At 38.2% G+C, this 25,562-nt stretch overlaps 1 protein-coding gene across 1 annotated transcript in view; it reads right to left on the reverse strand.

The window, feature by feature from the left end:
- Positions 1 to 25,562, reverse strand: part of focad (focadhesin) — a 67,561-nt gene that overhangs the window by 4,916 nt on the left and 37,083 nt on the right. The window contains exons 16-41 of the mRNA XM_053497248.1: positions 23,437 to 23,571; positions 23,270 to 23,320; positions 23,079 to 23,162; positions 22,852 to 22,984; positions 19,064 to 19,252; positions 18,720 to 18,841; positions 16,107 to 16,199; positions 15,269 to 15,357; positions 12,170 to 12,211; positions 11,761 to 11,869; positions 10,791 to 10,907; positions 9,775 to 10,013; positions 9,332 to 9,421; positions 7,650 to 7,797; positions 7,398 to 7,517; positions 7,145 to 7,267; positions 6,056 to 6,133; positions 4,710 to 4,781; positions 4,496 to 4,598; positions 3,445 to 3,525; positions 3,193 to 3,321; positions 2,732 to 2,847; positions 2,259 to 2,519; positions 2,054 to 2,143; positions 1,057 to 1,234; positions 292 to 389 (exon numbers count right to left, since the gene is read on the reverse strand). Of these exons, the coding sequence (XP_053353223.1) occupies positions 292 to 389; positions 1,057 to 1,234; positions 2,054 to 2,143; positions 2,259 to 2,519; positions 2,732 to 2,847; positions 3,193 to 3,321; positions 3,445 to 3,525; positions 4,496 to 4,598; positions 4,710 to 4,781; positions 6,056 to 6,133; positions 7,145 to 7,267; positions 7,398 to 7,517; positions 7,650 to 7,797; positions 9,332 to 9,421; positions 9,775 to 10,013; positions 10,791 to 10,907; positions 11,761 to 11,869; positions 12,170 to 12,211; positions 15,269 to 15,357; positions 16,107 to 16,199; positions 18,720 to 18,841; positions 19,064 to 19,252; positions 22,852 to 22,984; positions 23,079 to 23,162; positions 23,270 to 23,320; positions 23,437 to 23,571 (3,090 nt within the window). The remainder of the gene's footprint in view (positions 1 to 291; positions 390 to 1,056; positions 1,235 to 2,053; positions 2,144 to 2,258; positions 2,520 to 2,731; positions 2,848 to 3,192; positions 3,322 to 3,444; positions 3,526 to 4,495; positions 4,599 to 4,709; positions 4,782 to 6,055; positions 6,134 to 7,144; positions 7,268 to 7,397; positions 7,518 to 7,649; positions 7,798 to 9,331; positions 9,422 to 9,774; positions 10,014 to 10,790; positions 10,908 to 11,760; positions 11,870 to 12,169; positions 12,212 to 15,268; positions 15,358 to 16,106; positions 16,200 to 18,719; positions 18,842 to 19,063; positions 19,253 to 22,851; positions 22,985 to 23,078; positions 23,163 to 23,269; positions 23,321 to 23,436; positions 23,572 to 25,562) is intronic.

Genomic DNA, 25,562 nt, shown 5'->3' on the forward strand with positions numbered 1-25,562 from the left:
TGTTACATCTAAAACAGCAACTTCTTCTTCTGCCAGGTAGCATATAGGCTTTTGGCTAACCTACCTATATGGCATCTAATAGGGACAGGGACAATCATATAATTTTGATTCATAAACATTTACATTTTATACAAACTTAATTTTTTTGATTGTGTAAAGCTGCTTTGTGATGATGTAAATCATTAAAAGCGCTATACAAATAAAATTGAATTGAATTGAATAATAGCAATGACTAAACATAATGTCACAAGCGTTTTCCCTCTGCAACTAACACTTTTTCCTATTATGTACCTTTTTGACATCATCACATTGTACAGTGGGTGCTCCATATAGCACTTTCCTGATGTGGCCCATCAACTCCAGAAGCCATTCCATTCTTTTGGCCACACCTAAAGACAAGAGGAATTTTAAACATGAGGCAACATGGATCTGGAACACGGTGCAGAAATCAACTGTTACCTCTGGTTTATTTGCAAGAAAGTGGCATGTAGCTGATTAAATTATTGAAGAATAAATTAATGTTGGAAGTTATATGTACAAGAGGGTCTTTCTTTATGTATAAGGTTTCAAGGACTCCAGAAGCCCTTGAGAAAACTACAATTTAGGAGCCATTAAAGAAGGTGTTTCTAGGTGTTTCCTGCAGGCTACATGGTGATTTCAGTTTAGTTTTTCTGTTAATTTATGTTGTAATTTTATGTTTAGATGTAGAATTTTATGTTGCATGTAGCACCTTGATCCCGAAGGAACGTTGTTTCGTTTCACTGTGTACTAGCTGTATATGGTTGAAGTGACAATAAAGCCTACTTGAACTTAAACTTGACATTTGCTAAGTACGATTTATATCATGCTGGGCTTATTGTCAAATTCCTTACTTTCTCCTTACATCATTATGAATGGACACCTTATGAATTCCAGAATACACTACTATTCCATAATTTACTACTAAAACAGCAAACATTATAATGATTTTCTACATTCTCAAAAAAACAAATAATGTAATTGTAATAATGAATTATCAGAACAGATTAACACACTAAGGTTAAATATTTGGCTTGCCTGTGTTAGGGTTTGAGGCTAAACGTGACTGGTAGAAGCACTGCATTAACAGCCAACTGATTTGCTCTGGTTTTCGCTTCTGTAATACGGTGCTGATGATATCGTTGAGGCCCAAGAGTGGAATTCTGCCTTTCGAACTTAAGTAAGACAGAATGAAGGTGGTCTTCTCCACATTGGCCTGTAGGGGTCAGCATAGAACAAATAAAGCAGTGTTATTTAACACTTCTTACTACGGCATTAAAACCTTTAATTCAACTTTTCTTTGCTAATAGTGAAATCAAATAGACTAAAGCAGGAAAATGCAAATGTACAACAATAAGCCATAACATTATGACCACCTGCCTAATATTGACTAGGTTCCATTTTTGCCATCATGACAGGAATGCACTGTGTGTTCTGACACCTTTCCATCACAAAAAGCATTAACCATTTGATCAATTTTATCTACACTAGCACTTCTAATGGATCGGACTACTCGGACCAGCCTTCGCTCCACATGTGCATCAGTAAGCCTTGGCCACCCATGGCCTTGTCACCACTGGTTATCCTTCCTTGGATAACTTTTGGTAGGACCTGACCACTGCAGCCCAGGAACATCCCATAAGAGCTGCAGTTTTGAACTTGCTGCAGTGGCCAGGACATACCAAAAGTGATCCAAGAAGGAAAACTGGTGAACTGGCAATCATGGCTGCCCAAGGCCCACTAACGCATATGGGGAGTGAAGGCTGGCCCAAGTAGTCCGATCCAATATATAAGCTACTGTAGCTCAATTGGAAGTAAAGGTTAATGCTGGTTCCAGCAGAAAGGTGTCATTACTGTTTTGGTTGCAAAAGAGGGGATATTAGGCAGGTGGTCATAATGTTATGGCTGATGCATGTATGTACATGAAATAAATGTATGTACGTGAAATAAATGAATGCTTTCAATCTACATAATATTCACATTTAAAAGTTATATGTTTAAAACATTTTCATATTTGTGCTTGACTGAAATGTACCTCGGTGACTTTGACAATCCTGTCTATCTCAGTGTCGTTCATTTCTGACAAACACGAACAGATCCCTTCATAGAGCTTCACCTCATGTGCCTATAGAAAGTCAAACAACAAACTGTCAATCAGAATTGCTATTTATATTCTTTACAGCCAAGCTAACACTTGCCTAGCTTTATTGACTAATTAGTAACCCTAAGTGTGCTTATACCTGTATGTGATCAGGTAAAAGGTCAAAAATCTTCTCTGTTGTGAAGCACAGGACAGTCCAGCAGTTCTGTGCGGGGTTGGGGAGGGCCATAGCCTTAGCCAGGCCATGAAGGATGGAGAGACAAAGAGAGAGCCTTTGAGCTCGGTGGTCTGGATTAAACTGCTGTACGGCCAAGCTTTCCACATACACCTGCAGCTTATCATCTGCAACGTGCTTCATCCAGGAACTCAGGCATTCATAGAGGAGAGCTCTGGTGCGTTGCTGAAGACAGAATACAGACGTGTGATTTATTGTGTCCTTTTAAAATGGTGTAACATGGTGTGCATAATCCGTTACTGCACGTACATAAGAGTTACACACGTGTTACATCACATTTTTACAGAAGCACTGCTTATTTTCAATGGAAATTAATCTCATAATGCTCATCAAGGTGTGCACATACAGTAACCATGTCCGTGCAAGTGACCACTCACGCTGAGGCCGTGGACCAGAGGAGGCGCGAGCCACACACCCAGAAACAGAGAGGCGCTGGAGGAAGTCTGTGCCTGACTGGCAGCCAGTTCTAAGCAGTGATGCTGCACTTCTTCACCTACAGAGGGCACAAGAAAGCAAGCTCACGCTCAATCGTCTGATCAATTATGCCCAACTAATATATGCCATTTATTCCAGATATGAAAATGAATTATTATTAGTAGTAGTACTAGTAGTAGTCACATTAAAAAATTCACGGTACACAAACTTACATTCTTAAATGTACACTAATGTTGCCAACTGACTGCCTTTGTTTCCTGAACTTACTATTATTATATCACTATTTATATCCATTGTAATTGCTCCTTATCATTCCACAGCATGGAACAAAAACAAATAATATGAATCAAATAGCAATCATTTTCACACGCCAAAGGCAAGTGCAAGAAATGAAAATGGTTACCAAAATTAAGTCTCATCAGAGGTGAGAGAATGGAGCTCCAGTTAACAGGTGGATATTGAAAGCTAGTGCCCACTGTGGCCAGAGGAGCCAGTACTACTTTAATCAGATCAGGAGTAATGGCCTCAGGTCCTGCAGCCAAAGAAAACAACAGAGAGAGAGAAAGAGAGAGCGTGTAGAGTTTAGGAAAATCCTCTGTTTATATGTAGAAAAATAAAAAGTACGGTCATGTGAATGAGAACCCAAGCTAGATACCTTTTCTTCCAGCTTCAATTATGTAGAACACCAGTGCTCTGAGGATACTCTTTTCAGGGAGGTAGCTAAAATCTTGAGGCACTGAGTGAGACACAGAGCAAGAGAGTGACAAAAGGAATAGGTGGTACGCTTATTTTAGGTAGGACTGGCTGTCCTGTTAGGATCAATTTAGTATTTAATGGATGTATATGATGTATAGCTCCAGAATTCTGTTTATGTTGGTCTTTCCCCATTCACCAGCAGCGAGTACACTTGGTAAAAAAAATAAAAATAAAAAATACATGAGCTAACAAATGCCCATGATTGTCTTTTTTGACTCCTAACCATTGATTTCATTTTTATTATTATTTTTGCACATTGGTGGAATTTGAAACCCATCATTATATAAAAGTATTATCCATTGCCTGACCAAAAAAATATTTTAAAAATATTCTTGGAATTGGGTCCAACACATTATGAAAAACCGGAAGGATAGTGTTGACCCGTCAATTTTGGCGAGGAATGGCGATCACTAAAACACCCGGTGAAGTTGCCTATTTTAATTACATTTTTAAAAAAAAGGAAAAGTAACACACGCATATTATAATGAGAACTCACAAGATTGGGACTAAACCACTGAAGCATTTTAGAAGGAAAAAAACAACAACTTATATTTGCTAGAAAGCATAAAGTTTGCATGTGGGAGCAATGGAAAAAAAGATCATGTGGTCCGATGAGCTCAGATTAGATGGGTGTATCATGCATAGTGTCACGGTCCAGGGTTGCTTCAGTTGGTCAGCAACGTTATGTTGTAATACAATAAAATCAGCTGATGACCTGAATGTACTGAATTATAAATTAATGCCATGTATGGAGTTCTTTTTCCCTGACGGCACACAGACATATTCCAGAACTCAAACTTTGGAAGAGTAATTCTGGGAGCCTAATGTCTGAACAGTTGCTTGTAAAACAAATCCAAGCTGTGCTGAATGAGAGCATGACATTTATTTCACGGTTATAAGAGGCCCTAACTGCGAGAAGTTTGAGAATCCGTGATTTAGAGCACCCTTACCTGCAGTTCTACTGTGGCTGCTGGACATGTGAGCCAAATACAGGTGAGCCACCAAACAAGCTCCATTAGACTGCAGACCTATTGTTCCTGAGAATGAGATGATCTGGGCAACAAGGAGAAAAATAATACCAATCATTTATTTAGCAAGTTTTTGTGTATTAGGGATGATAATATATCAAAAGACAGAATGCGAGAACAGCAAAGCATCTTATACCTGTGTAATAGACCTTATGACTTCATTCAGTCGGTTCTGTTGCTGAGGGGACAGCTCTGATTCACTTTTAAGCTGAAAGATACATAGAAAATGCATAGAAAATGCATTCTTACGCAATACCTTCCAAGATTATATAGATTACATAGATAATATAGATTAGAATAATTGACCATCACTAAACCTAATCCACAGATCATTTTTTTTATGTAGATCCAACACCAAGCAGGCAATTATTTTATTTTGATATATAGGAAGCGAAGAGTGATACTGTGAGCATAAAACTAATTTCAACCTAAAGCAATCTCTCCCAGAAGTGGCCGATGTTCCTCCAGTGTGATTTCTTTTATTATAGTATGCTGTTTTGTGACAGCAGAATATGCTGCTTGGTTTCTGAAATTTTCAGTCTGACAGGCTTACCGCTCATAAAGGCGGGATTTAAAAAGCACAGACCGGCAGCTGAATTGCATTAAGCTGTGTCAAAGCATATACACACATATTGCTCACAAAAAAAAAAATTCACCTAAACAATTATCAGTCATTTACTGTTTTTACAAATGTCACTTTTACAAATGAGCACTGGCGTAAAACTTGGAATGCACTGAAATGCAGTTTGGAAATGTACAGTATTTCTGAGGCATACTCAGGTCTGAAATAATTCAGAGTTTCCTTTAAGTGCATCTTTTCATCATTTGGGAGAGCTGTGTAATCAGAGACATCCACAAGGATTTCTCTCTGCACTGGGAAAAAAAATCCTTCCCTCACTCCCGTTGTCAAGTTCTGCTGTTACTATGGAGACACTTCCTGGCTGCCATCCAAGTATGGTGGCATTTGCATTTAAATGGCGAGACAGCTCTGTGTGTGTGTGTGTGTGTGTGTGTGTGTGTGTGTGTGTGTGTGTGTGTGTGTGTGTGTGTGTGAAGTGGGTGGGCACTGAGGAGTGTAATTTGCCACACAAAGACTAAGCTGGCACAGGTGTGCGTTTTTAAAAAGGGCAGCAGCCGTATGAGACTGGCATTTCAGGCTGAAACCACCTAAGCTGGTGATAATGGATCTGGGGTTGAAAGAGCAAATGAGCAGGTAGTAAAGTGCTGTTTAGAAACTGCTGCTTGGTGCCACACATTTATAGCCTTGGCTTTAAAAGCCACTCATTTGTAACCAATGCTTTAGGATAATCAATAAAAGAAATCGAACAAAAGCAGAACACTTCAAAGCTACACTGAGGGCTGCTTGAATGGATTTCCTGCTTGTATATACAACACAAAACCACAACCTGCGGCAGAATCAGGCTTCATTAAACTGTTAACCGTGAGCGCCGGGGGATCCCGGATTGTTCGGAGGAGACCTACCTGAAGGAAAGCAGTCTCGGATCCCACCAAAGCGATCACTCCATTTAGAGCTGCGAGTCTCTGCATAGTCGGACAGCCCTGATTGCGGGAAATAAAAAGCGAAGCACAAACACGTGATCTAAGACTGTGTAACAAACCATCACGTGATTCACTTTTATATTAAGTTAGTTGGGCCATGTGTACAGTACTGTGCAGAAGTTTTGAGCTTTGCTTCATTTCTTCATAGTAAATTTAAATATATAGATTAAATGACAAAGGTTTTACTCTTACAGGTTAAAAATGTCGAGAATACAATATAAAAATTGGTTGTTTAAGTAACATCAGCAGCAGCAACCTCATTTCCCCTCTCGTCTGTTCCAACCACTCAGCATTCAGCATCAGCGGTATACTAATCAAAGGCCTGATCATTCTGTCTGTCTGTCTGTCACTGGTTCATCATGCCTTAAATGAGATTATTTTATGCTTGAAGGATTCATAGAGTACTGTAGGTTACTGTGTGGGTTATCCAACAAAAAATATTTCTCTGAACCTGGTCAAATACTGCAACTGGACTGGAAATGAAAGACAAATTCTTGCCCCAAAAAAGACAGCAAAAAAAGCCTTCAGGAAGCCTGGAGAACTATTCCTCAAGACTACATTAAAAATACAATAAAGTCTGGCTCTTCGGAAGCAAAATTTGAAGAAAAATGGGGCGCCTAGAGACTTTTGCACTGTACTGTGGGTATCTTGACACACACACACACACATAAAAGTGCACTTTGTGCCATGGTTCTATATCTAATTCCGACTCAATACTCAATCCTGAGTTCAGCCACTTACATGAAATCGACATGGCTCCTTAAATCAACAATAAACAACAAACAAAGTATATTAACTTTATTTATATTACCTCCATCCTCACAATTACCTGGCGAGCTCGTTACCGAAAGAACACGCATAAGGGCATCCTCATATTAAACTCAATTACATCCCAACAGTTGTGTGATCATGCAACTCAGTAGTAATGTTCTAATTATTATTATTTTTTATTTGTAGCATTTATAATCATAAATTATTCAATTATTTGTGGTTTCCTGAACAATGCAGTACCTCTGCCAGGAGAATCTTGGTGTACGCAGCCAGCAGGCGTGGGTGAAGGTCCTCTGCTTTACCATGGCCACAAGACGAGAGACCATGAAGAACAAGGCCCAGTGCCAGGGCCAAGCCTGGAGTCTGCACACAACAAGCGCAAACATTTTCATGGACCTCATGAACACAACCCTTAGTGAATACACACAGCAAATGAGCATTTATTAAGAAATGCCAATACTGGCGTATTAAGACCGGGCTTGTCTGTCCTCACCTGCTGGCTCTCCTCAGTCATGGATCGCAAAGTGTTCATCACCTCGTCAGCCTTCCTGGCATCAATAATACCGCAACTAAACGCTGACGTTGCAGCACATGCCACTGAATATGCCAACACCTACGGGTAGATTTAAGCAAAGAAGAAAAGAATTAAAGAAAACAAAAAAACACTTTAATTTCTCCGACGACCAGCAGGGCTGTGTCCTGCATTAGAATGTAGAGAATGTAGTGTCAAGGTGGTGAATAAGACCTCCTGCTGCATGCGTCCCATACTCCCGCTGTCCTGCAAGCTCTGAAGAAGTCTGTCCAGAGAGACAGACACACACATTCGCTGCTCAGCATCACTACTGCCACAGAGAGAGCTGAGTAGCAGCCCAACACCAAGAACACAGCCAGAACTGAAATAGTGAGGGACAGAGAGAGCGAGAGAAAGTAGTAGTTAGGCAAATCTTCATACAGATATGATATGCATAAATCCTTGTTTTATTACTTGTACATACCTGCATACTGGTATTACTGCACTTTTTATAATTGCAAGTTTCATTCGTTTTGAAGCTACATGATTAATGTTAAGAACTGAGAGAAGTTTATAGCTTCTGGTTTAGTATTCTGCAAACTAGGCAAATCCTCATGGCACTTTAAATCAATCTGACTTTTTTATATGTGGTTACTGACACTGCGAAAATAGTGAACCACAGAAAGAAGTATAGTCATGTGGCGTATCACTAGAATTATCTCCTGATATAAGTTGTGATCACTTTGTTCATTAGAACAATGACAATCACTCAGGGCATGAATGATGCCCTGGTAGGACGTGTGGACCAAAGTTTGAATGTGGACTTGTGCAGTATACAGTACACTACCGCCAGTGCCAGCCCGTCCAACAGGCAATACAGACGGTCGCCCAGGGCCTCGCCTTACGACAAGGGCGCCACACGCGTTATTAAAAGCATTTCCTTCCCACCACAATAGAACATAAATACATAAACATATCGCTGTACACACAACACATGGACCTAATAAACACGATACAATTCACAACAACGGTGAGATTTTTATTTTTTACCCACCATATTAAATATATATAAAAAGGATATCACTGTATAATCAACACATGACGAATTGCTGCTGTCAAAAATAAAGTCCCGATATTTTAATCTTAGGTAGTATGGATTATGTAATATTGATTTAATTGATTTGTGTATAGCCTCACAACATAGTCCGTCTCAAAGAAAAACACATTTTCATGCAATTCACAAACAATTTTATCCATTTCACGAACAATTAAATTAACCGGAATTCTGTCCGTAATGGAGCGGCCAGTACAGTAAGGAGGAAGACTTAAACCAGCCAATCCGTCTTGTAGGAGATGCTCCAAACATCATGGGGTAAAATCCCATGTATCAAATTATCTTGAAAAATTGACAGCTAGAATGTCTACCAGGCTATAATTGCTGCAAAAAGTGTTGTTGTTGTTTTTAATGAAGGGAAAGTTTGATGAACACATACATCATTTCCATCAAAATTATTATTGCCTAGTTCTTTCGCTATTTTCCATTTAGCCTAATTTCATGTGTGTTTCCTGGGAAAACAATAAAAGTGTGATCCCAAACTTTTGATCGGTAGTGTAGTTTAACTAGATCATAACAATTCCAGCTTGGTTGAACAATATGAGATGTAATATGAGAGAACACACTTTACTGAGATTACCGTGGGTATTGTGAAATTCACTTATAATTACTTTACTATATTGTACTCAATTTATTTCTACCCCTGCTATGAAGGTAATGGAATCAATGACCAACATTTGAGTTAAGGGCGATATTGTGCACATTATATTACAGCTAAAGTGTCCATTAAAATTTCTGTCTTAAAATGATAATAATAAAAAGAAAAAATACATTCAATTTAATACACAGCATTTGGACATACTTATATTCCAGCTGGTTGTTAAAGCCGCATGACTCCAGACGCTCCAAAGAGCTCAGCATCAATTCCCACATGGTCTGCCCTCCAATGTCACTGTGAACAACACACACACACACACAGTGTAATATGTTTCTTTTTGTTCTCCAGTCAATGAAGGAAAAAAGGACAGGATGTCATGTTTAAGACTAGTCTTATAACCCGAAGAGTATACATTTGATTAGATATTTTCTTACATAACAGATACCCAACCACAGACCTTTTTCCAGAGCCATCAGTTACCACACAATGATATTTATCATATTTCATCACCACTAAGCACTTCAATTTCATTACAAGATTGCTTGTTACTTGAGTAACTATATGTTGATTTGAAATGCTAACAGTGTTGCAGTGTTCATAATTTGATCCTCAACTCAAAAGTCTTGCAAATCTCAAAAATCACCTACCTGACTTTATCCTCGTTAAGCCAGGCCAGCAGCATACCTAATGCCAAGCCGCTGTGGAACTGCAGAGCTTGGGAGTCGTCTGCGGTGGGCATACCAGGCAGGCCTGCTTGTAAAGTGTCCCGTATCGAGAGCACTGCATCTCTGTGTGAGGTGACCAGGACAGGAACTAGCATTGCCAGGCCCAGTGCGGCACAGGAGCGAGCAATGGTACTGGCTGTGTTCTCGCCCGAGTATGAGCGCTACATAGGGAGGAAAAGATTCAGTGAAACTAATACTGTACAGAACAGGTATAAAAACGTAAAAGAGTTTGGAGTGTAAATTGAAATTGTGTGTCGGCCAAGTTTGTTTTTAACCATTAGAAAAATAAGCTTTTTAAAAAAATTTTTTTAATGCTATTCTTTCCACTTCTTAATATTTTGTATGTTTCCTCCAACAGATCTAGTGTCCCTGATTTGAGACTATTTGTATAGACTTGCAGATGGTCTCCCCCTATCCATGTGGGTTTCCTCTGGGCTCTCTGGTTTCCCATCACCTCCCAAAAACATGCTGATGGGTTGATTGATTAGGACTACCTGATACTAGGTGTTAAATTATTTGTATATTGCACAACACTGGACTGTGGTCCCATCTAGGGTGTATTCCCACATCATGCCCAGTATTTCTATGATAGACTCTAAGTGAAAAACAAATAAACCATGATCATTGGTTGTTACCTCCGATAATGTCTGGAATTATATACAGATCATAAAACACATTTTTAGAATGAAAAACACTACAGCCAGAACAGGAAAGAATGCTTTATAGATTTCAGTGTATTTACCTTAACGATTCCTATATGTGCTGTATGACAAGTATAAAGGATAAAAAAAACTCCTACACAATGATCAGGTTTCCAAACTCATGCACAGCTAACCAAAAAGAGAAGACGACATGACTGAGCTGACACATACTCAAGTATGGTTTTCCTCTTGTAAATGACAGAGATTGATTGGTATAGAGTTGGTGTAGGGACTCACATGAACAAACCAGGGGAAAACCTGTCCTTTCGGCCGACTGCTGCTGCTCACAATGCTAAGAAGAGTGTCAATCACCATAGACAGCCAGTGGGTAGTAGGAAGGATCTCTGGGCCAACCTGGAGGCATACAATTCACTAGTGTTACTGTATAAAACCGAATGTATCATTAGCAGCTCCTTATTGGGTAGAAGCTACAGTATAACACGTTGCCTGGACAAATAAAAAAGTCCCTCTATTAATTTCTCTCTTGAGAAATCAAGAGCTTGATTTTTTGGGCACACAACATTGCTAAACTTAGACCTGACCAAAAGAATCAACCCCAGATCACAACACTGCTTCCACCAGCTTGTACATGAGGCACTAACCATGATGGTGGGGCACGCTTTATCCATGTTTTATCTTACCCTGAAGCGTCCATCACTCTGGAACATGGTAAATCTGGACTCATCAGACCATATGACCTTTTTTCCAATGCTCCACAATCCATTCTTTATGCTCCCTAGCAAACCAAAGCCTTTATCCCCCAATTGGCCTCACTGATGGCTCACTGATGAGAGGTTTTCTTAAAGCTACACAGCTGTTTAGTCCCAATCCCTTGCGTTCTAATAATGCGTTAGACAGTTCTTTAAATAACTTGTTCCAGCTGAACCATATTAATCAGTGCAGTAATTATCCAAAGGAAGGCTTTTACTTGTTTGCTTAAGTAAATCCAGGTGGTGATACTTTTTCTTTGGCCGGACAGGGTATATAGCTTTATAATCCAATTGATACATACAAAACAAACCATATTTAAACGTAAATTGTATTAAAGTACACCGAATGAGGTTAGAATTAATTTTTTTCATTCCCACCTCTTACCCAGTATTCCTAGAATAGGCTCAGGATCCATCACCAGGTTGATAACCAGGAAAAAATGCTACTTGGGAGAGGAATGAACAAAGGAAGAGTGCGCAGAGAAAAGTTTCCTTACCTCGACTTGTCCATCGCTCTGAGCAGGAAGGCTGCTCTCGTGGCGGCTCAGGACAACAGCAAGACCACTGAGAGCAAGGATGCAATTTCCCTGGACCACAGGGCTGTCCCTAAAACACAAACACATTTGACTCACACTCATTTGACCACATGTCTACAGACAAACACATTTACCTTTGTCCTGCTATTCAGTTGACATTGAATTCATCTTTACATTGATTTTATTTAATAGGACTGACACCTCTATCTGGCTAACAGGAATTCGCTATTAAAAGCCTTATTCAGGCAGAAAGTTGGCTAGCTTCGTTTGTGCCAGAGATACCTTAGAACTCAGATTATAGCCAATAATGAGGATTAGAGAGAGAACTTAACAGAGGGGGGAAAGGACAGCATTAGCCTCTGTTACTTACTTGGCTGCAGCCTTCACCACATCAGTCAGCTGGTCCCTGACCCTGAAGAGAATGAGAGAGCAAAGGAGACTGATTTAGTGTGCAGCGCGGACACACAGGTCAACCTTTCATCTCTACAGGCGATGATTTAAGAGTCGAGGTAACACACCACTACATACTACTTCAAATACACCACCAACATGCCCTCCACCCCTCTTCTCTACAAAGTCCTATTACTCCACTATGTAAGCTATTCTTCATTAGGAACCTCTGTCTTTGGGGCCGGATCTAGTCTAGTGACCCTGTCAACACATTAACCCATGCACTCACACTCTTACTCAAGCAACACACATTTTTCCACGTGAGGATCTTTGTCACACACTAATTATTAATCCCCACCCATCCCTAACTGAACAAGGCCCAAGGGAACAACTAGGGTGTTTTTTTTTTGGGTAGGGTATAAAAAAAAAAAAAAAAAAAAAAAAACTTATGGGGACTAGCCAAATGTTCCTTACAAGGTCAAAAACACACACATGGATGCATTCACACCTGATAGCTACAGATGGGAAAGAAATCCATGGTGCCATACTTCTTTAAAATCTGAGAACCTATAGAAAAAAATCTCTGATGTTGCCTCTGAATCGCGTCCTTAACGCCGCACACAGCTGCTACTAATTAGTTACTACACATTAGCTACTACTAATTTTTCATTCATGTTAATTATTTAAACACTGCAGAATTCCATAAAAGCTTTAAAATCACACTATTATAAACCCAACCACAAATAGGTCTTAGTAACAGTACATGCTTGATTTAAAATAAATATCAAAATATGATCTATAAACCTGGTGTAGTACATATATTCACAAAAGAACTGCACATGGGCAGAAAAACATCACTGTGAAAAATACCTGTACAGTATATAGGATACATTTATCTTTTTTATTCTTAATAAAAAATCTATTTATGCATCATTTTAATTTTGATAATTTGTGCAAAAAAAAAACATGACAAGAAAACAGAACTTAAATGGCACTGATTTCTAACACAAAGTAAACTAACACAAAGTAAAATAAAAATCACATTCTTAAATGGATTGTTTACAGTAAATTTCATTATTTTTCACCAACATTTCATAACATACCAGTTTAGTTCATTCTGCAGTTATATTGGCTCAGTGTACCAAAATGGAATTGTACTATTACACCCCAAAGCTGTACGAATAGAGGTGATATAAGCACGAAGACATAAGCATGAAGAGAAAGCAAATATACTCTTCAAAATCAACAAGAGTCCTGGAATATTTCTGTGCCATTAGGGAAAAAAAACGCCATAGATGTGATAACCTGCCCATTCAGTACATTCACGTCATCAGCTGATTTCATTTTATTGCCAAATAACATTGCTGTGACCAGACCTGAGCACCTAAAGCAACCCCAGCGTACAATGGGCAATATGCATGATGGGTCCATCGCTTCATGTGCTTCCCCCTCACTCTGTAATAGGGTCAGTCTGGTCTCATCAGACCACATGACCTTTCCCCACTGCACCAAAATCCAATCTTTATGGTCGCTAGCAAATAGATTTTTTTCCCCCAAATAGCTTTAATACAAAATGATAGCCACTTAGCTGTTCCATCCAAATACAGTGAGTTATTTTATTCTTGTTGTATTTAACTTTTCCTTTTCATACCCTTTTTAAAGATTAAAATAGAATAAGACATATACAGTACAATGCGTTCTGGTACTGTAAAGGTGCAAGGACATTGCACGATACGCAAGGATTAAAAAAAGATTATTTTATATAAAGTGAATTAAAAAAATATTTTAATCACATGATCACCATGTTCCAAACCTCTTTCCTATGTGAACTCTACTTAGATTGAAAAGCATTTGGTACCACTGTACACTTCTTTGCTGTTAGAGTCTGTTTACTTACATCTCTTTCATTTCAACTCCATATCAGCCATGATTCTTCCTCAAACATTATAAAGATCCCCAGTCACGTGACTAATGTACTACTCGCACGGGAGTAATATCATCAGGAGACCTTGTGTGATTTAGAAATTACCCCCCATACATCAGAGTTTCGCATGGCACATTCGCACGGAATAAGCAAAGCCTGCAATTTTACTCAAATTTACTGACTTATCTCCCAGATATGATGCTTTTCATACAAATAAATATTACGCTTATGTTATATTACATATAATATATTACATTTATATTTTTATTCCACATAATATTACATTTCATACAAATACAAATATTGTTGTATGGTAAAATACTTTCACTCAAACACAGGAACACTGGAAACAAAAACCTTGAAAAAATGTTAAAAATCCTAGCCAAATCACAGACATGCTGAATCACACGGGAATCAGCGTGCAATCACAGGACCTTGGTGTTCGGCAAAATATGGCAGGTCATTTGCAGGGGGATTTTTACGTTACAAATTACAGACATGGCCGATTTGCATGGGATTAAGATCACAGACAACCCCTGCAATTATTACAAATCACACGAGGTCCCCAGGTTATACTAATCCTGTGTGAATCGGACATAAGTATGCCTTCATGTACGAGTTCAAAAAATAAAAATAAATAAATCTGCACATAAAAAAAATCCTTTTTTTTCTTTATGCATTCCTTTTGCAGGTATTTGTGTCATAGAAATTAAATTTAAGCTAAATAAATATAAAATGTTAAAAATAAATGATTATACATTTACTGTGATTATTTGTGGTTTAGTGCAAGTAGTATATATCTTTAAATGTGTGTGTGGCATAAAACTTTCTGCTACAAATACAGAATGTATCGTCTTTCCTTTTCTGCAATCTTAATACTGGTTGCTATTCTGACTCTAAAAAAAAAAAAATGCATAAAGGATTAATACATTATCGCTTTTAGGGTGGCGACAGCAGGGACTGCACAATCATGGAAAATGTTCTTAATGACAAGAAATTCCAGAAAGTCAGCCGGCCCTGAATGTTTGAGATAAAGATCAGAACGCTTAATGTTAGGCATAATGGATGGAAATGAATGAAGCTGGCATGGAGAAAGTAAGTCATTCATGCCCTGTGTGCATGTGTGTGTCTGTGTGTGCGTGTGTTGCACAATACCAAAGCCAGGCACAGTGCTGTTTATACTGCAGCTCCTCTGGACTCTCTTTCCCTTGCTTCTGCAGCATCTCCAGCTCGGCCTTACGCCCCTGAGAGAGAGAGGGAGAGGGAGAGAGAGAGAGAGCGCGCCAAACTTAGTAATCACCACAACAAACACTGAATCTTTTGCAAACAAAAACTCATTAATTCTCCTGATGTAAGATGTTGACTATAAGCTTATCACATGGAACGAGTGCTTCTCAAGCATCGCAGAGTGAGCCATTAGAAGCCTAGTGGGCAATCAGTGAGCAGATGGGTGCACAATATTATGAACCACAAAGCTTATAGCTCAAGTAGAGGCTATAAAGCAGCAGATGGGGTCTAAAAAAGTGCATCAGACAGCAGCACTTGCATGTGCTAATCTGAGATGCTTTGTAAATCCAGACCCTGCGGCTACTATTCTCATCATAATTAATATACCGGATGTAGAACTCCACCTATGGGGGCTGCTGCTGAAATCTGAATTTTACCATTTAACATTTGCAGTCCTACAGTAGTATATGACAGCAGCCTGTCAAGAAGAGCGAAAGTCTGACAATAGGGGATCTATAGGTATTTCACTTACTCCGAAACCCTTTCATGTCTGCACTGGTACACTGAATGCATTCCTCTTCCTGATGACACTGAGCGGTAATTAACTGGTAAGTGCTTGCATACTCGGCTTTCAGCTGTGTTTGTTTCTTTGATGTCACAATTGCCTTTTTTTTTTTTGGAGTGTGCTTAGGAAACTGTACTCTAAACAGGTTCAAACGCAAAAGTGTCATCTGATAAATATATATACAGACACATGCACACCTACCTGTAGGACAGCATGGTACGCCCGGCTCATAAAGCCACGCCATGCCTGAGGCAGGAGAAGGGAGCGGTGCCACTCTGACGGTTGGATGTTGACCTGACAGGGAGTTGAGATAAGAGGAAAATGAGTGACATGAAGAGATATGGGGTAAAAATCACATTTTTGTGTTATATTATAGATCTCACTTCCACAACATTTTCTTAAAACATTGTTAAACAAGTCCCCAACTTAGAGGATTTACAAAGTCATTTTTATAGTGAAAATAAAGATTACAACTGGGAAATCAACATGTGGCATACACTCACCTGCCCCATTAATACGAATAACTGTAGACTAGATAAACACACCTGTATATCTTCAATTTATGTGTCAGTAAAACACTAACATTGAGAAAGATTTCATCTCTGTGACTTTGATCTTAACATATTTCTTGATGCCAGACAATCCAGTATTTTAATGACTTTTACACACAACAGTCAGAGTTTTACACATGGCAAAAAAATTTAAATATGGTCGGGGTAGCTCCGTAGAATGCAGTTCAGAAGGTTCCAGGTTCAAATCCCACGACCACCAGGTTGTCCCTGTTGGGCCCTTGAGCAAGGCCCTTAACCCTCAACTGCTCAGATGTATATTAAGATAAAAATGTAAGTCGATCTGGATAAGGGCGTTTGTCAAATGCCTGAAATGTAAAAAATAAATGTCTGTGGGCAGAAACATCGTGCCGATGAAAGAGGTCTATGTACAACGCCCAGTCCTGTCAGAAATTCCTGGCAGGAACGATAGAGTCTAATGTCTAGTAATTACAGCCATGGTAAACAAAAAATAATAAATAAATCACCTTGCACAAAATGCCAAACTTTGAGTTGAAAGAGCTAAAACAGCCAAAGACAACACTGGGTTTCACTCTGGTTTGCCAAGACCTGGAATCTGAGGCGACATTGAGTACAGGTTTACCATAATAGAGCAGATGATGCTTTTCTGTTCACCATGGTGGCATTAGTGTGGGGTAATTAAGTATTCTGCAATCTTAATCTTGCAAGTATTTACATCTAACGCAATCCTGTGGTGACCCGCTTGATTTTAGTTTGTATAGTGACAGGGACGATATTAAGCCTATTTCACAATCAAATTTTAACCCTATACAGAAATATGAAATTTCCTTTTTATTACTGCCTCTCTGCTCAGCCAGAGCTCCCTGAAGCAACAAAGAAAAAAAAGGTCCTGTCACAATTTAACTCAAACCTGGATTAAAGCCTATAGACTAAATATTTTTTGTGCTTAATTAAAGAATTAGCATGATTGGGCCCGCAGTTATAGGAAGATCGTGAATGACAGGACAATGAGGTGTGGTGCAAAGCGAGGCAGAGATACCATTACCAATCCCAACGGCGATGTCAGCCATGTTTTTATTCCTCACATGGCACAGCAATTTTCAGACAATAAAATGTTTTATTGTGGTTTTTATAGTAATAAAGTAACATGAATGTCTATGAAACAAATCTACATTATCACTTACATTATAGTGGTTATGACCAGCTGTTCTCTCAGCTGTCACTCATTTGTCTCCCTCATAACATGCGAAATACAAAACAATAACACTGCTTGTCATGGTGCTGGAATAGAAACACAAATTCCTCTGCCCTGACGTCTTCAGTGTGATAGGAAACTTAAGGACTGTTAAAAAGCACTAACAATGATGAATCCTTCTACAAATGTTTAATAAACCTCTTTATACAGGAGGAAAAGAAATCTAGTTTTCTAGTCCATTCATTAGTAGGCCTAGATTATGCGTTTTGTCTGCACATGAGCCCCTGCATGGAGCTGTTAGAGGTACTGTAGGAATAATATTCTACATGCAAACTTATTAATATATTGATATTATCTATATTCCTGCTGCTACACAGTAACAAGAAATTAAATCAACACCATCTGACTAATGAAATTTCAGAATTCAACAGAGCACAATGACTATACAGAGGTATAACAATTCATTTTTATCATTTAATGTACACAAAAAGTAGACCCATTATGCCCATAATATTCATTTTTGGACATTTAGACGAGTCACCAGTTTCACTTACAGCCCAGAAAAAAAAGTGAGAAGAAAAAAAACATTGTGTCTTTTTGTCCCTTCTTTATTTGCTGTGTTTCAAAACAAGCCAATTAGATTTCCCCTCTAATGTGACCTCATATAAGAAGATCTCTTTGTCTCAGCTCTGCTGTTTTCTGGCTGGGTGTGGCTTGACAGTAGCTTATTTACAAAGATACTAAAAAGGCATGTTTGAAAGAGGAGAAAAACAGAGACTGTTGGTGGTATGAAAAAAAAAGCATTATCCAGGGGGTTATTTCAGCTACAGCATTTAAACAAACACTTCGGGTGAGCTCTGAGGCCTATGCAATGCTCTGCAAAAGCAGCTTTAATTATTTATTTTAATTAAAATAAGTCAGTGAGTTTTCATATTACTCATGTTACTTCATATTATTCGATTATTAGAAATGTCACATGATGAAACATCAGTCTACTTCGCGCTGTGATGTTCCTCACCTCACCTGATGTTTGGGATGTCTGCTGTGTATGTGTGTGTGTCTTTTATTTAATAAAGCAACAGGTCCTACCTCATGGATGAGCATGGTTAACATCTGCTGGAAGCCCCGTCCTCGACTGACCATGAAGCGGTTAATTGGTCGTCCATCTTTGTCAGTCTGGACAGGAAGGTCGTAACAGAGCAGCAAACCAGCTGAAATGAACAAGTCATTAGGTCTGCTGAAGCTTGATGTTGTCATGATGTAGTCAATAAGCTCATCTCATTTAGAGACCTCAAGAGCTGACGTTCTGCTAGTTACCAAAAAACTCAAAAAAAGAATATCTTTGACTGTATTTACAAGTTGGTGAAACAAAATCTATTTGAATAGGACTGACTTTTAGCTTTTTTTTTTAAATAATATCTGAGTAACAGTACCTGCGAGACCAGGTTTTAGACCTGGCTGCTTGTTCTTTTCATATGTTTTCAGCATGAAAGCAGGGACTCCAGCGACAGTCTTGCCTTGGTCAGAGCGCAAGTTTCCTCCCCTCAGTGCTAAATGGTACACTCCACGGGGCATCTGGCTCATTTCTTGTCTTATGAGAGCTGTTAGGAAGGTCTCAAGTGCTGTTGATGTAGGAGATGTTCATCATGTTATATTACTATTCTTGCTATTTAACTACAGATAAGTGTATAGTAACACAAAAAGCAGGATAGGTTAAATAAAAGCATCCTAAGAAACATTATGTTTTCTTCATTATTGTGTATTCAGTGCATTTTTATGTGACTCACAATCTCTCCCTATGGACATGATCAGATATTTCCTGTCTCCTTGTTGCCAAATCTTAACCTGTTCCAGCTTGTCTGTGGTGTCAGACACTGAAGCCTAAGCTAACCAAAAAATGTCCAGGATTAAAAGGGAAAACAAAAAGCCTGTTATGAGGTAAATGAACAATTTGAATGAGGTAAAGTCACTGACTTACAGAAAAAAAATAGTCTCTCCATAGAATGGGGACGGCACTGCTATGCTACTGAACTGATTGAACAGCATTTTTCCTTTATATACATTACATTACATATACCTGTATATTCCCCCTGTATTGTCAGGAAAACATCTTTCTCCCATGTATTTGTAAGCACTTTATCAAGATGCCTTTAAATCCTGAATGTCAGGCTAATTTAAATGCTAATTTATTTTAAATGTAGATTTGTGGAATGATTAACATGTCAGCACAGGTTGCATGTAGAAAGCATTTCACAAACCCACAATCAAACACACTGAGAACCGCGAGAGTTTTTATGGTTATTTCCCCAATTAGGCAGATCCTCCCAGTCGAAGGGTCTCTCAAATGAGGCATGATTCAATCCATGATCATAGCTGAACAATTAAGGGATAACAGTCTTACTCAGGATCTCCAGCAGTGACCCTACGTCAGCTTTATGTGTTCCCATCACTATAGCAGAATCTTAACGATCTTGACCACGGCTTAACAACTTTTAAGCTAAAGGGATTTTCTGCTTTTCCTGCTAACCTTGTAAACTAGTTCAATCCTATGTAGTTATTATACATTCTTTACTAAGACGTGGCCAGTATATCTGTGTAAGTGCTACACATTTACCGTTAATATGCATTATGTATAACTACACTGCAACAACAACATTAAATCAAACCATTTAACTGCATTAAATAAATAAATTTCATTCAATAATAGCATTCATTTCATTGCCCTTTTCTTCTTCGTTCAGAAGGGCGTAATCCTGGAGACACATCTCTATATGATGTTGTAAAGTATTAAAGAAAATTAAACGTTGAAAATTAAAATTCAGAGATCAGCCGAACAATCATATTATATTACAAGTGAGTCAAAAATTATCTGCATTCCGGTTACTTAAACTTGTGTTGGTCTAATGAGTGATTTCCATTCAAGGCTACTGTCTCCCCAGTCACTGCTTTGCAGAGGTAAATGTGTTAAATCAGTTCATTTGTAACAGCAAAAATGGATGCCACACTCGTGCAGTGAATTTTCTTTTGTGCTTCAAGTGTGTACGTTATGCCGAAACAATTCAAGGAAAAGCATAAAATAAGAATTTGAATATCTGCAAACAAAATTTTGACTGATACTCTAAAAAAGGTTAATTTCTTAAGTTCTTAAAGAGAATCATTACTGGTGATGAGACACAAATACATCAATACGAGCCTGAGAGTAAACGGCAGAGTGTGAAACCAGGAAAAAGTCAAAAACTTTACAGAAGAGCTGAAGCCTAAACTTCGGATTAAAAGTAAAGGACTACCATCCAAGGGTGGTGCATTCGTGGCTTCCAGCTCTCTTTTTTTTTTTTAATGAGGGAATATGAAAGTTTGTTGACAGATGGAATAAATGTATTGAAAGGCAAGGGGATTATTTAAAAAAAATTTTGTATTTGTCTTTTCTAAAAGTTAATTCAAGTAAATTCTATTGCCAGAGTAAGGATAATATTTGACTCTCCCTCCTATAAACAGTTGGGATGGGAATGACCAGGGACCAACCGATACAACATTATCACGATATCTAGGTAGTGATTTAATGTATATTCCAATTCTGTAAGTAGCATGTTTTTTATTTTAATCGGGATTAGTTATTTTTTGTTCCTACAACACAGGATGTTGTGCTGCCAGCCTATGTTTGGTCAATTTTCAGCATAGATTTACATAGGAATGGCAACATTTCAACACCTCATATGCTAACAAATATTTAAAAAATATTTGAAAAAAAAAGAAAGAAAAACTTATTTTTTTTTAATTAAAATTTAAAATATTTTAAAAACTTTACCACAATGGCTACCACAAACTAAAACAAACCTTAATTAGTGAATTATTACAAAGTTTCCGCTAACTAAATTGAGTAACATTGTGGGACAAATCTTTAAATGTCCAACTTTCATTGATTTAACCCTATTTACTGTATTAATACTAAATGAAAGAAATACTTAATTAATATTAACAAACATTTCAAATCACTCTCATTCATCGTCTATACCACTTTATCCTGTATACAGGATCACGGTGAGCATGGAACCTATACCAGGAGGTACATCCTGGACAGGGTGTCAGGGGACATACATATAAACACACTAACACACATAAGTGTGTGAATACACACTAACAGTGTGTATTCACACACTATGGACAATTTGAAAACACCAATTAGCCTAATCTGCTCGGCTTTGGATTGTGGGAGGAAACTGGAGTAGCTGGAGGAAACCCACCAAGACCATGCAAACTCCATGCACACAGAGACGGGAACCGAATCTGGCCAGAAGGAATTGAACCCAGACCTTGGACGTGCAAGGCGGTAATTCTAACCACTATTTCCTATTGGTTATTATTTCCTATTCTTATTATCCTATGTAAGCTGAGATGATTGACTATTGTCGTTTCAATGCATGCAACCATCCAAGCTCCTCTGCATGTTCACATGAGCTATATTCCTCACTTTTTTAAAGAAAGAGATTTTTTTAATTGTGGAGAAATCACATCTGTTTAAGTTTTTGGCAGATTATAAATGTTGTTTTATTTATTCTGTACTGACTTTATGATGCTAACATATTAGATGTTTCTTTAGTTGTATATAAACCATACAATAGAACACAGACAAATGTTTGCGTACATCCATGTCCACATGTGACTTTTTTTTTTTAACTTCATTGTCTATATATATTCTTATACCATCCTCATATGAGAACTTTAATTTTAGTATAATTCTTTCCCAAATTTCATCATGGTTTATATTTATCAGCTATAAATAATGAGAAACAGTCAGAAGTAAAAGGCAGGCTACATAACAGTAGAGTTCGGGTCTCAGAGGGACATATACATTTTGAACATCCTATTCTAGATATTTTTGATCTTTTGCCCACTTTTGATGTTACGATAACCTTCACTCATCTGTTAGGGCTTTTCTATATTTTCAGTCATGTCTGTTGGGATTTGCTTACTCACACAAAAGGCATTAGTGAGGTCAGGCACTGATTTTATGTGAGAAGGTCTGGTGTGCACTTAGTGTTTCAGTTCATCCCAAAGGTGTTTGTAAGGTTGAGGTCAGAGCTCTGAGCAGAACACTTGGGTTTTTCCATAGTCATAATAACATTGCATACTTCCTTAAGTAAATACAGTATAATCTGGATTTCAAAGCTTGCCTTCAAAAAAAAAAAGAAAAAAAAAAAAGAAGAAAAAAAGAAAGGCAAACCTGGTAAAACTGGATGTGGGGTGAGACCAACAAGCTTAATGTATGAAGAGCCCGGAACACTAAGGTCTTCTTCATTCTCATTCTCCTTCTCCTCCTCGTCCTCATCACACTGCTGCTTCCCCTCTGGTCTAGCCTGTAAGTAAGAAAAGATTCACACACACCGTTATAAAACCATCTTTAAAGTATGCCATGAAGCTGTAAATACAGTATGGTGAGTGGACACATACTGGCTCAGGAAGGTGCAAGATGGAGTGAGAGGATTCTGGGAATTCAGACAAAGCTCTGTAGCCACCGCTAACTACCTCTGCATCCTGGAAAAGTACCCAGTATAAGCAACAGCCATTTAAATACCATACATAATTTGATGCTTTGGGAAATGCTTGGTAATAGTAGAAACTAGAAATATGCTGACTCATACCTGACTCAGAGTGTAGCTCCACAGAACACTGACAACTTCGCTTTTAAAATTCTGTATAACACAATTAAATAAAATAGTAAATTTTCACTGCACTGCAGCACTTCGTTATAAGAACTGCAACAAAGCAAAAACATGGGTGCAAAAGTGGGAGGAAAATGTAGCCTGACCTCATATTGCTCTGTTTTGACATGCAGCGAGGGGACCAGAGACAGAAGCTCAGCTATGGCCTTTAACACCAGAGGTCGTGTCTCGCAGCTCAGCTTGGGAGAAAGAGCCTTCCATGTGGAGCCCAGATCAACCACCTGGTTTACATCACCAGAAAAAGCACAGTGAATAATAAGACATGACATCACCAGAAAAAGCAGTGTATAATACACAATCATATCTACAGTATATACATTTAAAATGGTTTTTCTCTGTACATTGGTCAGAACTCTTTCAACAATATCATTACGTTTCATACTGTACATTGGAGGACCTGAAATAAGTCTCAGAGTAATTTCTGTCTGTATGTCCTTATGTCCGTCCAGCCATAGTCCACAGAACTAAATGAAACTCTCATTAAGTGAGTTTGTTTCCCAAGTGATGCTGTAACTTCTCGCAGCCGAGGGTCTAGAGAGAGATGATTGGCCGAGCCCTCTTTCAGAGGGGAGGGATGAGAGGTACCTCTCACGGGCTCTACAGCCAATCAGGGCGTTTGTAAACTCTGCGTGAGCAAGCAGTTCGAAAAGATGCCGTTTGGAGGAAACACGTGATAGTCTTCGGCCCTCCCGACTGAGTGGAAGTAGTAGTCTTAATGTGGGAGCCCCCTAGTGACAGGGAGGAATTGAATACGACTAAATTAGGGGAGCAAAAAAAAGCAATGTTATGAACAGTACCGGATTTAATAATTTACTTTAAAATAAGTTATTAATAAGCTCAATGTAAAAAAACACCTGCACCAATAGATATTAATTAGAAAAGCTAAACTGAATATTTTTATTGGGATTACTTAAAATTTTCACAGCTGAAATAAGTTAATTTTAACACTCTGAAGCCTTTTTAAGAGAAAACTTAATCTTTATCCGATCTAGTTTTCATCTGTGATTAATTCTCTGATTACCGAACAGGGAGTGTATTTGTCTGACAACGAAAAATCTGTTCATTTTTAGCTTTACACTTCTAACTATTTGTATCTGACCATCAAACCCATATGTGGTTCTTTCTCAAATTGTTACCAAAGTTGGAACCACACAACTGTCTAAAATGTCTGTATCCTGTAGCATTAATATTTAAGTTTACTGGAACCAAAAGGCTCAAACCTGTTCCAGTATAAAGATCTGACTACATCACCACTAAACACCTCTGGGGTAACTGAAACACTGACGGCATGACAGTCCATGACTGAAGGAGAAAAATCCCCATACCCTTGCTCCAAACCTACTTCAAAGCCTTCCCAGACCTGGAGGTTAAATCTGGAAACTGATGTTCACATCAGCACATATGAATGTAATGATCAAGTTTCCACAAAAATTTGGTGATATACAGGTACTGTACAGAAATGTTACAGGAGAGAACCTTTCCCAATAAAGGACCTAACTGGTCGTGACTAAACATAAAAGCAAAAATCTTCTCTCATCAATGATCAGCGTCCAACATCTCAGCATGTGAGGGAAAACCACAAGCCCAAGCATGTAGGATAAGCATTAAATCTGTCAAACCTATTTTTATTGCTGTCAAGCAGACAATTAGATTTAACGACCAGGAAAAAGAAAAAAAAAAAAAAAACACACTGAGGGACCATTTGGTTGAAAGTAAAATGAAAATTATTATTACTAAGCAGATTAATTAGTGTAAATCGTGATTAACTGACAATCTTTTAAGGTATATCAAAACAGTAAAATGAAGTACAACAAAATTCAGGCCATTAAAGAACTCCTCTGCTTTCTACACACAGTTGCTAATCATGTCCAAAAAAAAAAAGCTATATGCCTTATTTAATATACTATATAATATTAAATAAGGCATATAACATTTGCAGACTTTTTTTAGGATGAAGGCAAAATGTTCTAATTTAGTAACTTTGTTTGAAGAAATGTTGCTAGACATCAAAATGCTAGATGTTTGCTAGACATCAAAAGTATGAGACTAGGCTTTTACTCATCTTCTTGGCTGGTTAATAAATGTATGATTTGTTGGGATCGCTATTATTCAAAGGCAGCAAAGATCTTCCAGAATACAAGGCAGGTTTATTTATATAGCACATCTTTTTATGTGAGAGAATAAAGAGTGCTGCATGTAATAAATTATTAAA

This window comes from Clarias gariepinus, chromosome 1 (assembly GCF_024256425.1).
Source record: "Clarias gariepinus isolate MV-2021 ecotype Netherlands chromosome 1, CGAR_prim_01v2, whole genome shotgun sequence".
Classification (NCBI taxonomy): domain Eukaryota; kingdom Metazoa; phylum Chordata; class Actinopteri; order Siluriformes; family Clariidae; genus Clarias; species Clarias gariepinus.